The 15871-nt window shown below is 42.5% G+C and overlaps 2 protein-coding genes across 3 annotated transcripts in view; one reads left to right on the forward strand and one right to left on the reverse strand.

The window, feature by feature from the left end:
* GART (phosphoribosylglycinamide formyltransferase, phosphoribosylglycinamide synthetase, phosphoribosylaminoimidazole synthetase) overlaps window positions 1-3640 on the reverse strand; it is a 30495-nt gene extending 26855 nt beyond the window's left edge. The window contains exon 1 of the mRNA XM_006862543.1: window positions 3482-3640. Within this exon, the coding sequence (XP_006862605.1) occupies window positions 3482-3626 (145 nt within the window). The 5' untranslated portion in view covers window positions 3627-3640. The remainder of the gene's footprint in view (window positions 1-3481) is intronic.
* A 3278-nt stretch (window positions 3641-6918) lies between these two features.
* Window positions 6919-15871, forward strand: part of SON (SON DNA binding protein) — a 31698-nt gene continuing 22745 nt past the window's right edge. For both annotated transcript variants that reach the window (XM_006862544.1, XM_006862545.1), the window contains exons 1-3: window positions 6919-7044; window positions 10579-10745; window positions 13663-15864. In XM_006862544.1, coding sequence (XP_006862606.1) covers window positions 6968-7044; window positions 10579-10745; window positions 13663-15864 — 2446 coding nt within the window. In that variant the 5' untranslated portion in view covers window positions 6919-6967. The remainder of the gene's footprint in view (window positions 7045-10578; window positions 10746-13662; window positions 15865-15871) is intronic.

The raw sequence follows: 15871 nt of genomic DNA on the forward strand, positions 1-15871 counted from the left end.
ACATTCTGCAAGCCTGTCTCCTGGCTGTCAGTACTCAGTCACTCTCTTTCCATGAGTCACCAGTCCTCAGCTGCTCTTACTCTCCATGCCCTCATTTCTATCTCCATCTCTGGTGTCATTGCTTCTCTGGATAGGGTTCCATTTTCAAGCTGTGCTCTTCTTCCTTGATGGCCCTAGGGTCCTCTGTCTGGACTTTAACTTTAAGATTAACTACTGCCCAAATTTTGTTCCTTTACAGTTGTGACAGTCACAATTAGTCATGATAACAATTATTCACTATTGAATCAGAAGAATCTTATACCCTCACTTTTTACTAGACCCAGCTAGACCAGATGAAAACTATTCAATGGGGACTCTATCTTCCCCTGCCCACTCTTAAACTAAACTCTCTCTTGAAAACTTGTAAGCCAGTTACTTCATGCCTTTATCACCACTAATTTTTTTTTAACATTTTATTGTGAGTTATATAATAGTTTACATGAGAGAACTTTAGTTTCCATAAGATTTTTGAAGACACCTCACACAAGTATCATAGAATGGACTCAGAAAAGGTTGTTGTATGTTACTCACTTAAAATTTATTAAGAACCCACTACATTCTAGGATTTCAAAGTTAGTTTGAACTGCAAGGTTAGTGGTTCAAGTTCACCAGCCAACTCCTTGGAAACTTTACATAGGGTCGATATGGGTCAGAACCAACTCAATGGTACTGGACAACAAGCATTCTAGATAGGAGTCCTGGAACTGCAATGAATAAGTATCCGGTTTTTAATTGAAAGGCTGGTGGCTCAAAGCCAACAGCAATTTTGTAGAAGACAAGACTTGGCAAGTTGCTCATGTAAAGATTGTTGTTAAGTGCTGTTGCGTCAGTTCTGACTGATAGCAATTCTACACAGGGTTCCTGAGGGAGCAGTGGGTTTGATTTGCTGACCTTGAATTTAGTAGTCTAGTGCTTCTTCTACTAGACCTCCCCTGTAAAGATTACAGGATAGGAAACCTCATGGGTCACTTCTACTCTGTCTTATGGGATTGCTAAGTCAGAATCAACTCATAGGCACACGACACGTACTAGATTAGTCTTTCAGACTAAGACTATATAGAACGGCCTAGCAAGTGTCTAAAAATCCGCAAATGAAAACCCTATGGGTCAACTGGCCATGGGATGGTGTAGCCGTTGTTGCAATTGGCGCAGGACCTCCATACGTGGAGGTTCTAACCAGAGGGGCAGGTAACAGACATCTTCTAGGTACTATCCTAGCCAGTGGAGCTAAGATAATAACATAAACAGGGCCTCTACACTTAAAATGGAGTCCTGGTGTGGTGCTGTGGGTTAATGCATCAGACTGCAGTTATTTGAACTGCAAGGTCAGTGGTTCAAGCTCACCAGCTGCTCCTTGGAAACCCTATACATGGTCGCTATGGTTCAGAATTGACTAGACAACACTTAACAACACTTACAATGCTTACTTACACAAGGTAATAAATTTCCAAACAAGTAACGAAGAGATATGAGGTGGATTGGGAGACTATTTCCGACTGAATTATGACGGTTCTCTTTGAGGCAAAGATTTTTAAATTAAGAATTGATTAATAATTTTAGGTTAAGACTTCACCACCAATCTACACACCAACTAAAATTTCTTTTCTGATGCAGTGCTAAGTAGCCAACAGTAGCACCAATCACAACTAAGTATGGGTCTCAGAGGTGCTGCTCTCCTGCTTTACTGTATCTGAACTGCCCTCCTTGACTTGGCTGAAGCCTTCAGTCATTCTGCACACAGTTATAGGGTTGTGGTTATTGAAGGGACATCAGTTCTTACAGCACCCCTGAATAAGGTTTCTAAGGCTCTAAATCTTGACAGGAGCAGTCCCATCTTTCTCTCTCGAAAACAGGGTATATAAGATGTAATATTTGTGATGTGTAAGGTACATGGCTAGAAAGAGTAACAAGTTCTCAATCTACAGGAACTGTCTGACTGAGGTAGGGATGGAGCACCACCTGTTCTGGATTAATAATTCCACATACAACTAACTGTGTGGAGTTGTTGTTGTTGTTATGTGCCATGGAGTCAGTTCCGACTCATAGAACCCTGCACAGGGTTTCTGAGGCTGTAAATCTTTTACTGGAGCAGAACGCCTCGTCTTTCTCTCACAGAGCCGCTGGTGGTTTCGAACTGTTGACCGTGAGGTTGGCAGCCTGATTCGTAACCACTACACTACCAGAGCTCCTTAACTGTGTGGAGTAGAGCTTACTATTTCAGTACCTGTGAAACAAACTCAAGAGTACACACCTAACCTTGGAAGCTGCCTGTGGTAGTACTCTCTTAACAATATGAGTGTATTTTGATGGGTGTTTTAGATGATGTCAATTAAATCATTAATATACCAATTCTTCCATGAACAGGTACAATACTTCACACCAAGAGCTAGAGAAGCAGATGTTTCCTTAATTGTCTTATTAGCTTTGATCCTATGTATACAATTATCTTCTTGAAGTCTGTGGCTTGCGTGGTGATGTTTTTGTCTCCATAGATAACTATGTGCCACAGAGTGTAAAACAAGATACCTTCCTGTTCCTTGCCTTCATGTAGCTTACATTTTGGGGAAAGGGGGAATTGAAAATAGAAAGGTAAAGAGCAAAAAATAAGCAGTGACATATGAAACGGGGGTGGAAACTTATTGGTTAGATAGTCCACAAAAGTTTACTCAACATTTAAGTTGAAGCTTGAATGGTGCTGCATCAAGCATGCTATGGGGTGGAAGCTAATGCTGAGTTCAAGGCAGCTTTGTTGGAAATTGGCAGGACAGCACAGATGAAGCACAGCAAGACAAATAAGTAAAAAGCTTACTGGAAAGCCAGGAAGAGGCCAGATCACAAAGTCTTTGCAAGACACAATACAGGGTTTGGCTTTATTCTAACCGGTACTGAAGCTACTGAAAAGTTTAATATAGTAATATAGTACATTAACTTTAACTAGTCATTTCTCCACCTTTGCAATAGAAAAGATAAGGGATGAGATCTATTATGGAGTTAGAAATTGCTAAGATTAATATTTTGAGAGCACTACTTAACTTTTTACTTTCCAAAATATACACCAAAATGCCTCTAACCTATATTAAACACGTGTTACTTCTTTAATGAATATATCATATAAGATACAAGTTTACAATAATTTAAAATAGGATACCGAAGTTTACTATATATGCAAGCATTCAAATTACCAGGTAAAACTCCAAGTTTACTAAATAAAAAAATCTGAATATCAACCTATTAGAAAGGACAGATGTGGTTGACAGTTTATCAAAAGCAAATGGTGCTTCAGGATAAAGCACTGGGGTGAAAGGTAGGTCTGAACCCCAAGGTCGGTGGTTCAAAACTCATCAGCCACTCCTTGGAAACCCTGTACAGTGTCACCCTGAGTCAGAAGCGACTAGACAGCAGTAAACCACAACAGCAACTCCCCCTTTAAAAACCTGATTACCAGCATTTGAGATCTTTTCAGAACAGGCAGTGCCTGCATTTCCCGGAGCCACCAGCACTTGTTTGACATGATGAGACTGTGCAAGTTTCCAGGCCAGCGTGTGTTCCCTTCCTCCATTGCCAATTACAAGTACTTGGGTTGCCATTGCTGTCTGCAATGTAGGATCTGGGAGGAAATAAGAAAGCTGTAGAAAGAAAACAACAGTTGACATTTTAGGATGTACATGTTTTAGAAATTATGCTTGGTAAATGAATTCAAGAATTCCTTTTGAATATAAAAACTGGGATAAGTTGTTTACTTATTTACTTTTTTAAAGTTTTTTATTGTGACCTGAGTGATAGTTTACATAGGAGAACACTGGCTTTAAACCATGGATTCATTGCAATGATTACAATCTCCTCCATGCATCATCGTTCAACAGTATTTGCTTCTATTCTGTTTTATTGGGGGAAGGGGGGATGTACCCCTACCCAGTGCCCCTCTTTCCATGAGTCCAGAGTCCTCATCTCTGGTGGTCGCTGCTTCTCTGGATAGGGTCCCACATTCCACTCATGCTCTTTTCCCTTGATGGTCCTGTTTCTGGACTGTAAGATTAACTATTCCCCCATTTTTGTTTCAAAACTTCTACCTTTACAGTTGTGACAGTCACAGTTAATCATGGTAACAATTACTCATTATTGATCAAGGAATCTTATCCCCATCTCTTTTTACCAGACCCACCTATTGTTATGTGCTGTGGAGTAGGTTCCAACTCATAGCGACCCTTTACAAGGGTTTCTGAGGCTGTAAATTATTACGGGAGCAGAAAGCCTCATCTTTCTCCCATGGAACAGTTGGTAGTTTCGAACTGCTAACCCTGAGGTTAGCAGCCTGATTTGTAACCACTATGTTATCAGAGCTCCTTTTCAGACCCCTTGGAAACCCTATGGCTATGAGTTGGAACCAGCATGTAACAGCAGCAGCAAAGATGAAAACTCAGTGGGGATTCTACCTCCCCCTCCCCCCATCTTAAATTAAACTCCCTCTTGAAACGTTGTAATTTTAAGTAGCCCCTCCCTATCCACCCTGTAGGCAGATGGGATAGGATTAATACTTGATGTGAAGTCTCCTTTCCTCTCAGCTGGTATTTTGAGCTACTACATCCGCAAGTATTGGTTAGGTTCATCAAATTGTAGCAACTGGTTTACTTTATTAAAAAAATATATTTTTTTACCTTCCTCTAGTCAAGTTCGGATTATGAAGCCATAGAAGCTAGGTCAAACAGGTACTATCTGCAAGTTTGGGTGTTCTTGTGTCTCTTCCCTTACTTCTTATCAGCTGGATGCTTCACTCAGCTCTAGCCCTCTAAGGCTGTGTCCTTGCTCAGGAGTTCCTGATTCATAAATTTTTGACATTGACAAATGACTGTACTCACTAAAGTAAAGGCAATATTTTTAAATGAAGGGCATGTATACTAAAATACCTGCAATATACAGACATTTAAATCTAGATAACACATTTTCATTTATTGGAAATACAAGCAGCAGTGGCGTTATGGGTTTAGCACTTGACTGCTAACAGTAAGGTGGGCAGTTCAAATCCATCAGCCACTTCTTAGAAACCCTATGTTGCTCTTACATGCCAGAGTCGGTTGGTTCCGACTCATAGAGACCCTATTTTTCGATGTTGGGTTTGAACCACCGACGTATTGGTTCCCAATCCAGTGTTGATCCTACAGAGCCACACAAGGTTGCTGTGAGACGGAAGCGACTCGATGGCATTTTAATAAAAATGGTCATTGAAACAGCAATCAACATCACGGAGTTTAGGAGGCCGGGCTCCAGAGCCAGACTGCCTGGATTTGAGCTGAGACTCTGTTTTTTGTTTTTTTTTTTTTTGGGGGGGGGAAGGGCGCGGCGGGACAAGGGAGAACTTGAAAGCAACTTAATTAAACTTCTTACATCTAAAACGAGTAACTTAAAACGTTAACTAGAAAGCCAGGAAACGCTATTTTCTTAAAATTGTGAATTGAATGCAAGTTTACAGGAAAGAGCATCAGTTTTACATTCAACAAATCATAAACTTTGAGGAAATGCTATTTCAAAGGAGATGCTGAACTATCAAAACAAAACCCAATTGCAAAAGTGGACCTGGAGACAACAGATACCTAAGAACACATGATTAAACGGGTGCATCAACTGAAGTCCATGGCCTTTTTAAAAAACACACATATACGTATACAAACGAAAGGTAAAACCCTGCCTGGCATGTTAGAAAACATGAAAGTGAGAGATCCAATGGAAACACTAGTTGATAGCAAGTGAAAAGCACGTGGCCAACTCTCCCACCCACCGAATTCAGAAATACAGATGAACATCTCCATAGCCAAGTCCGTTCCCACTGTCCTACTTCACTCCTGACATTCAAGATCCCGGCGCCCCAGCTCTAAAAGTAGAAGGGGCTTGTTTACATACCCACACGAAGCACAACGCTCCAACTCGCAGACTCGCTGGCGCGCTCCCGGCCCAGGGTGGCTGGCGGCGGAAGTCGTCCGAACGGAAGCGGCGCGCAGCTCCTCCCCGCAACGCGGCCAGCGCCGCCTCCTCATTGGCCTGCGCGGTGTCGGTACCCGCGGAGGGCGAGGTAATCCAGTGTGGCTCCCGCCCCTAGGCGCGGCTTGAGCCTACTCCTGCCCAACGGCACCAAACAAAACACTTGCACGTTTATAATGCACCACTGCAACCTTGGGTGCCACGTAACGAGAACCGCCTGGGTTCTGAGTAAGGGGCGCTCCCAAAGCTGAGTCGAGATTTTAGTTCATTCTGCGATGCTAGTGTAGGATCCCAACTGACCGGCTATCACGGAGTCTGGTGATAACTTTGGCACCACTTCTAGACTGCACCAAAGTTTGACAGCAGGTTACTCAGGTCTTAGAGCTAAGTTGAGACCGACGATAGGATGCAATGGGAGGTAGACTGGGTGAAAGACTGTTCTCCCTCCGTTTTGCACACAATGGGGCGGAGACCGACTGGTTCTTTACCAGACGCATCCTCCTGACGAAACAACTTGGTGCTACACGGGAACACCTGTAGGCTGCCCCGTGTCAAAGCGTATTGCCCCTTACTTCATAGAATGTAATCTCTGGCATTCTAGTCGTTAAGTACACCTATTAAATCCACCAAAACGCTGTGGGCGAGTGATAACACGCAATCACCGTCGCCTCAAGAGAGGTTTCTTCTGTAATGGCGCCTGCGTCAGACACTAACATGGCTGCCATAGTCGTGCGCGGCGCAAACGTCAGCAGCTCTACCCCAGCCGCTCAGGAACAGCGGAGGAAAGCAGGGCATGCTCACTGATTGGGTCAACGGGGAAGCGTGCCCGTTCTAACGCTGTTACATGAGCCAATCAAGAAGGCGAGGGACGGAACTGGCCTCAGCGCCGCCTCCCGAGGCATGCTGGGAGCCTGGAGGACTAGCGAGGAGGAGTTGAGAGAACGGAGCGGACGCCATGGCGACCAACATCGAGCAGATTTTTAGGTCTTTCGTGGTCAGTAAATTCCGGGAAATTCAACAGGAGCTTTCAAGGTAAACTCTTCTCACACTCTTCTGCACCCGAGGGATCGTTAGGGCCCGATGTAGCCTTTTAGTGCGCCTTTCTTCATAGACGCCGTCGTTCCTCGGCTCAGGCCCCGCTACAGCCCCGCCTGGGCCCGGGATCCATTTTCCGGCTCCCCTCCCCCATCCTCTTCCTTCTTCGCTTCGAGGAATTTGACCCTTTACGATTTAATCCCAGGCTCCCTCATCCAGAACGGAGTCAAGGTGCTTGTCCTCCTCTCCCGCTTGGTCACCCCTTACGCTTTAGCGACTTGTCGGCCTGCTAGTCCGGCTCGGACGGGCCTACTTCCTCCCTCAGCTCCTCCTCTGCCGCCGCCGCGTCTCCCCTCCCCCTCTCCGTTTCCGCGGATTTTGCCGGCCGGTGCCGCTGACCGGAAGGGTCTCCAACGGCCGTTTCGTGGGTAATCTTAAATCCACTTTGTTATTGTAAGCCTAGGACCGTTTGGGAGTCTGGGTTCACGATCAGTTTATTGAGGCCCTAGTGTCTTACGAGTTCTACCCGGCAGCATTCTACTAGATAAGATTTCAATGGAAACGGCTTCAGTTCGTTAGCTATTTTGTCAAAATGCCGGAGGCGAGGATGGTGGGGGACTTCGGGAGAAGAGTCATTTTTAAAATTTTAGCGAATAGAAAGTAAGCTTTGTGTGTAGACTGGATTTTTTTCCTGCTCCGACTGAGAACTGACTGTCACCACGGAACTCTGACCGTCGCTGTTTGACGTTAAGCTTGGTCCTAGGAAAATTGAAAGAGATTTCCAAAGAAATAGCTGTTTACTCAGAAGGGACAGCAGTGTGGGTCGTGTTGTTCACTGGCTGCTACTTTCAAGAACCGAGCTAGGAAAGAAAGCTTGAGACTTAATATTTGTTTCAAGTGTAAATGTTTATGCCAAGTTGTATTTTAAAAGTTTAGATAGAGCTAGAGCAAATTATCCAATAAAATAAAATGCGCATTTGAAACTTGTCTAAAACGTGATTATAAATGAAGCTGCCGAATTAACGTGAGGTTGCTGGGGTAATGGAGTAACATTGCCAGAATTGTCCACAAAGTGTTATTTTAACAGGATTTATTTACTGGCCTTTTTTTTTTTTTTTAAGGGCAGTATCTGTTCGTTACATTGTATTTTAAATTTTTATATGCCAGTGTTTTCAGGATGATGAGAAAAAGAGCAAAGAATGTAATTTCCCTGCCAACTTTTATAGTTGCATGCAGTAAGTCGTGTGTTTGCTTAGAGTAATAAATCTTGCTTTTGTTAGCTATTAAAAATCAGTTTTTCCACTAGAAAATTACTTTACTAGTGTGAGATTTAGAAAGAGGGAACAGGAGGGGGGGAAAAAAAACTACCCAGGATTATTGGTTTACACCCCTTTCCTTGTGTAAATATACATGTGTGTGATCACGTTATATATATGATATGAAGCTTAATCTTTCTTTGTATTGTTTCCCACCTTAATGTCATGAACAAATTTGTCAAGACAACCTCAGTAGATTTTATGCAACATTTTTCATGACTGCATAGAAATTCTTTTTTGGCCACAATTTGGTGGATATTTAAATTATTTGAGATGTTCATTGCTTTTTGCTAGCTTTAATTTGCATCCTGGTAGCAATCATGAAAATTGATAAGTAAGATATGATTATGATAAAACTTCCTTATAGATTCCGGTTTTTTAAAAGTTTACTTTCTGATTTCCCAATCTGAAGTCCTTTATTGAGGTAATTAAGCAATTAAAAGTGTTTGGGAAAAGTATAATGCGGTACTCCAGAAAGTCTAAAAAGAATATTAGACAAAGCAATTCATTGCCAGGAGAATATGCAGCTTTTCGTCAAAATAAAATAAAATAAAAATGCAATAACAGTCTAAAAACAAAATTGGGATAATTTGTCATTTTCAGTGAAACCCTTCCCCCCATCTGTTGTTTATAGGTAACTCAGTGTCTGTAGTGAGGCTGGTTAGGTGTTTAAAATTAGTAAAATAACTGTCATAATACCCAAGCCAACCCACTGCTGTTGAGTTGATTCCGACTCATAGCAACTCTCTATGTCACAGTGAAACTGACGCATAGACTGTTGTAATCTTTGCCAGAAGACACATGTCTAATCTGACTGAGCACCTGTTTCTAATTTTTTTGGTTGGAAGGTGAGCGTTTTAACTGAAACACCACCAGGGATTCTATTATATTTAGTTGGTTAACAGGATGCTTTAGTTCCATCTCTTACTTAAAATTAGCTGTGTGACATTCAGCCACTTATTTTTTTCATTTATCATATCAATATGAGTTTAGAGGTTAGTTGGGATTGTATTATTTAAATATGAAGAACAGTGTGAGACTGATTTAGTAAATGCTAATTTTTACATAATTCATTGTATTAGAAAGCCCAAACATTCCTTAATAACATCTACCTATTGTTTGAACTGTAAGGTCGGCGGTTCAAGCTCACCAGTCACTCCTCGGAATCCTATACAAGGTCGCTATGGGTCGGAACCGACTCGAAGGCACTTAATGACAACAACACACACAATATTTTTACTTTTTGACCATTGAGACTTTTATTGGGTAATTGTTATGTTATTAGCAACAATTGAAATGAAAGGAAAAATAATTTGGAGATTTGCTTCAAAACAATTTTGATAATTTAGACAAAAATAGTAAAAATGAAAACAACTTTTGTTAAGATTCTCTAGCTCTATGCATCAGAAATATTGTTAGAACATTCACACATTTATTCTGGGTATATAATAAATTTTTGCTTGTTTTACATGAGATTTTTAAATGCTATAAAATCTTAATACCAGGATTTTTCGTAAGTTGGTTAAAATTTCATAAATTTCTTTTTATGTTTAAGCTATGGCATTCCATTGTTGTTTTATTCCATTGAGTCGGCTTGACTCATCACAACCCTGTATAAGAATTTCTGAGACTGACTGGAGGATTTGAACTGCCAGCTTTGGGGTTACCAGTCCAGTGCTTATCCTACAGTGCCACATCAGGGCGTATAGTATCCCATTAGTCTAAATCTGAACTGAGGCTGCAAATTACTCTTTTTACTCAATATGTTTATGGTTTTGTTCTTGGATTCTGTTGAAGTAGCTGTGATCTTTATATAAGCATAATTATGGCCATATTTTCTACCATAATGCTATGTCATATATATTTTTTCTTTGTTGATTGGCTCTACTATTTGTCTTCCCTGATAGAAATAAGTAAGTAACCCAGAAACTTTAATTTAGAATTTGGGGAGATGTTTTCTTTTAAAAGGAAAAAACAGGTGAGTTAGTTTCACAGCTTTGATAACTTTTAAATATTAAACATGTGTAACAGTGACAATGTACAACCTATAAGTTACAACAGCATTGGCAAGAATACCATCTGGAAAAATAAAACACCAAAATGAATTGTACAGAGAATTTGATAAGAGATTAATTAATTGAACTGTGAATTTTAATTTGTTTTATTGGATAGTGTATTAAAATTTTAATGAATTTTGATAACTTTTCTTGTCAAGTGGAAGGAATGAAGGCCAAGTGAATGGTGAAACCAGTACACCTATTGAAGGAAACCAAGCAGGTGATTCAGCTGCTTCTGCCAGGAGCCTACCAAATGAAGAGATAGTGCAAAAAATAGAGGAAGTACTTTCTGGAGTTTTAGATACAGAACTACGATATAAACCAGGTAAGTTGCAGATTATTCTCTGTCTCAAAAATGTTGTCTTATGGATTTATGTGTTTGTTTTTATCTGAATGTTAATAACTTGGTGTTGGCTGCAGGGATTGTAAATTTTCATTAGCACTAAAATTCTAATACATACAGGTTTTTGTTTGATTCATTGAAGACGCCTTTAAATATTTCTTTGAAAATGCTTTTGTACTAAAACATGATTATTGTTGCTCTACTTGCTTTGCTGGTGGAATATAACTTATTTCAGTTATATTTTGTTCCAGTGGTTAGAATTGTGGCTTTTGAAGTATAAATTAGCTAATTTCTCGTGTTACAAAGTAAACAATAATAGAAAGTGACTAATCTTGCTTGGGTATATGTCTTGTTATACCCCCCTTATGTATTTGGTGACCTGGATTTCAGATAAGAGTTTTGTGAGATCACTGAGGTTTATATGCGTATTGGCATTAGATTAAATACCATCTGGTTATAAAATAAATGATAAACCACATTCTTGGTTGTTGTGTGCCATCAAGTCAGTCTGACTCCTAGCGAGTGTATCTAGAGTTTCTGAGACCATCTGGTGGTTTGAAATATCAACCTTGAGGTTAGTAGTGAAGTGTTTATCCTACAGCACTACACCAGGGCTCAACATTATTCTTTGCCGTATGCAAATTAAAACCTTAAATGACTTATTAAAGGCTACTAGAATTTTATTCCCCCAATTTTTTTTAAAAAATTGAAACATTAAAATAAAATAATCCTTGGTAAGTTTGGAAGAGTATTGTTGAAAAGATTTTAAAGTGGAGTCTAACTAAGGGGTGTGATAGAATAAAATTTGAGCAGTCAGGAAATCAAACGACATATTGCATTAGGCAAATCTGCTGCACAAGACCTTTTTAAAGTGTTGAAGAGCCAAGATGTCAGTTTTAGAACTAAGGTGCACCTGACCCAAGCCATGGAATGTTCAATAACCTCATATGCATGCAAAAGCTGGACAGTGAATAAGGAGGACCGCAGAAGAATTGATGCTTTTGAGTTATGGTGTTGGAGGAGAATATTGAAAGTGCCATGGGCTGCCAAAAGAACCAACAGATCTGTGTTGGAAGAAGTGCAGCCAGAGTGCTCCTTGGAGGCCAAGATGGCCAAACTTCATCTCTCAGATTTCAGATATATTGTCAGGAGGGACCAGTCGCTGGAGAAGAATATCATGTTTGGTAAGGTGGAGGGTCAGAGAAAAAGAGGAAGACCCTTATTGAGATGGATTGGCCAAGTGGCAGCATCGATGGACTCAAATGTGGCAATAGTAGTGAGGTTGGCCCAGGATCGGGTAGTGTTTCGTTCTGCTGTACATCAGGTCACTATGGGTCGGTACTGACTAGATGGCACCTAACAATAACAACAACAGTTGATTATGTTAATCACTAAGCCATTTGTATATGGTATGAAAACTACCATATTTTGTGAGAGCTTGATATGTCAGGTCTGGTTCAGTGTACCTCTGTGCTTTAACTCAGTCTTCTAACTGTAAGAGGCAGAGTCAGTAATCTGGCTTAGACTATTTATGTAGTAAGCGATGGATTGATTCCTACAGACTTTTTTAGTACTAGTACCAGTGCCATGTTGCTTTTATGTAAGCTGTTGTGATACGCTGTTGAGTTGATTCTGACTCATAGTACTACTATATAGAATTTCTGAGGAGTGGCAGGTGATTTTAAACTGTTGACCTTATGGTTAGTAGTGTTGTCCTTATTCTACAGCACTATACCAGGGTTCTTTCTATGTAAGTTGTTGTTAACTATCATTGAGTCAGTTCTGACTCATACCAAACCTGTGTAGAGTTTTTGAGGTGAATTTGAACTACTAACCTTATATTCCAGTGCTTATCTTATGGCATCAAAGGGGTTATAAATAATTTCAGTGTTCTCTGTGTTCGAAGTGACAACAGCAACTTGAAAGGTTACATGAGAAGTTTAGGGAGCAGTAAGCTTGGCACCATAGGATAAGCACTGGACCACCAGGTTGGTTTGAACTTCACGGTCAGCAGTTCAAACTCATGAACTATTCCTCAGAATCCCTACACAGGTTTACTGTGAGTCAGAACCGACCTCACCACCACCAAGCTTATATTGGAGTCCTGGTATGGTGCTGTAGGATAAGCACTGGACTACTAATTACAGGGTTGGCAGTTCAAACCCATCAGCCACTCCTCATAAGTCGTATGCAGAGTCACTATGAGTTGGAACTGACTCTACAAAACTTAGCAACAAGTTTATATTAATGGTGGAGGAATAATTTGGAGAAATGTAACAAGAATGGTTGCACAACTTAAAGGATGTGATCAATGCCACTGAATTATACACTGACTTTTTGAAGCTCTCTTGTAAGGTAGCTTTGTGTTTTATTAAGACACATGTAAGTGCTGGTGTGGCGCTGCAGGATAATGCACTTGGACCACAAGATTGGTTTGAACTGCAAGGTTGGCAGTTCAGACTCACCAGGTGCTCCTCGGAAACCCTATAGAGGCATTGCTATGAGTTGGTACCCATTTGACAACAAAGATGTACATATATGGTATTTGTTGTTGTTGTTAAGTGCCATCGAGTCGGGTCCGACCCATAGCAACCCTATCCAGGGTTTCCGAGGGTGTAAATCTTTACGGGAGTAGAAAGCCTCATCTTTCTCCCGCGGAGCGGCTGGTAGTTTCGAACCGCTGACCTTAAGGTTCGCAGCCCGATTCGTAACCACTACGCTACCAGAGCTCCTTACATATATGGTATAAATGTGTGTAAATGTAAGAGTGTAGATGCATATCTTGTGAGTGTGCCATACTCTGTGGTGTGTTAACGTAGATTGTAAATCTTGGCTTATACTATTATTTCTAAAACTATTTTGGGAGATTTCTGACAAAATTGATTTCTTTTAATTTCAGATTTGAAGGAGGCCTCCAGGAAAAGTAGATGTGTGTCTGTACAAACAGATCCTACTGATGAAATTCCTGCCAAAAAGTCAAAGAAGCATAAAAAGCACAAAAATAAAAAGAAGAAAAAGAAGAAAGAAAAGGAGAAAAAATATAAAAGACAACCAGAAGAATCTGAGTCAAAGCCGAAATCTCATCATGATGGGAACATAGATGTAGAATCTGATTCCTATTTGAAGTTTGATTCTGAACCTACGGTGATGGCACTGGAGCATCCTGTAAGAGTGTTTGGCTTATCTGAGACCAGTGATTCCCCTGTAGTTATGTTTGAATCTCCTATAATATCAATGGAGGTATCAGAACAACAAAACTTAGAAACTCTGAAGCCAGCTACAAAAACTGCAGAACTGTCTGTTGCATCTACATCAGTAATTGCAGAGCAGCCAGCGCATTCTGTGGCAGTAACGCTGGAACCATCCATGACAAAGATTCTGGATACCTTTGCCACGGCACCAGTGCCTACTACAACACTAGGGCTGAAGTCGTCTGAGCCAGTTGTATCAATGTCAGTGGAGTATCAAATGAAGTCTGTGCTGAAACCATTGGAAAGCACATCTCCAGAGTCATCAAAGATCATGTTGGGAGAGCTTCCACTAGCAAAAGTGCCAGAGCCCACAGAAACCCTTGTAGAATCCTCAGAGACACCTACTGAGGTGCACCCTGAGCCAAGCACATCAACAACCATGGATTTTCCCGAGTCATCTGCACCTGACATGTTAAGATTGACAGAGCAGCCTGTAGAAGCACCACTGGAGATTGCAGATTCATCTGTGACAAGACCACAGGAGTTGCTGGAGCTGCCTAAGACAACAGCATTGGAGCTGCCGGAGTCGTCGGTGGCCTCAGTGATGGAATTGCCGGGGCCACCTGCGACCTCCATGCCGGAGTTGCAGGGGCCCCCCGTGACTCCAGTGCTGGAGTTACCTGGGCCCTCTGCTACCCCGGTGCCTGAGTTGCCAGGGCCCCCTTTTACCCCAGTGCCTGAGTTGATGGGGCCCCAAGCGACTGTAGTGTCTGAGTTGCCGGGGCCCTCTGTGACACCAGTGCCACAGTTGCTGCAGGAATTGCCAGGGCTCCCAGCATCATCTGTGGGGTTGGAGCCACCACAGGAGGTGCCAGAGCCACCTGTGATGGCACAGGAGTTGCCAGGGCTGCCTGTGGTGACAGCGGCAGTAGAGTTACCAGGGCAGCCTGTGGTAACAGTAGCAATGGAGGTGACCGAACAACCTGTGACGACGTCAGAGTTGGAGCACCCTGTGGGGATGACAACGGTGGAACATCCTGGACAGCCTGAGGTGACAACTGCAACAGGGTTGCTGGGGCAGCCTGAGGCAGCAATGGTGCTGGAGTTGCCAGGACAGCCAGTGGCAACAACAGCGCTGGAGTTGCCTGGGCAGCCTTCGGTGACTGGGGTGCCAGAGTTGCCAGGGCTGCCTTCGGCAACTAGGGCACTGGAGTTGTCAGGGCAGCCTGTGGCAACTGGGGCACTAGAGTTGTCTGGGCAGCTCATGGCATCTGGGGCACTGGAGTTCTCGGGGCAGCCTGGGGCAGCTGGAGCACTGGAGCTGTTGGGGCAGCCTCTGGCAACAGGGGTGCTGGAGTTGCCTGGGCAACCTGGGGCGCCAGAGTTGCCCGGGCAGCCTGTGGCAACTGTGGCGCTGGAGATTTCTGTCCAGTCTGTGGTGACAACATCGGAGCTGTCAACGATGACCGTGTCGCAGTCCTTGGAGGTGCCCTCGACGACAGCGCTGGAATCCTATAATACGGTAGCACAGGAGCTGCCTACTACATTAGTGGGGGAGACTTCTGTAACAGTAGGAGTGGACCCCTTGATGGCCCAAGAAACCCATATGTTAGCTTCTAACACTATGGAGACCCATATGTTAGCGTCCAACACTATGGACTCCCAGATGCTAGCATCCAACACCATGGACTCCCAGATGCTAGCGTCCAACACCATGGACTCCCAGATGTTAGCAACTAGCACCATGGATTCCCAGATGTTAGCAACTAGCTCCATGGACTCCCAGATGTTAGCAACTAGCTCCATGGACTCCCAGATGTTAGCGACCAGCACCATGGACTCCCAGATGTTAGCGACCAGCTCCATGGACTCCCAGATGCTAGCGACCAGCTCCATGGACTCCCAGATGCTAGCGAC

Source organism: Chrysochloris asiatica, unplaced genomic scaffold, assembly GCF_000296735.1.
Source record: "Chrysochloris asiatica unplaced genomic scaffold, ChrAsi1.0 scaffold00049, whole genome shotgun sequence".
Taxonomy (NCBI): Eukaryota; Metazoa; Chordata; class Mammalia; order Afrosoricida; family Chrysochloridae; genus Chrysochloris; species Chrysochloris asiatica.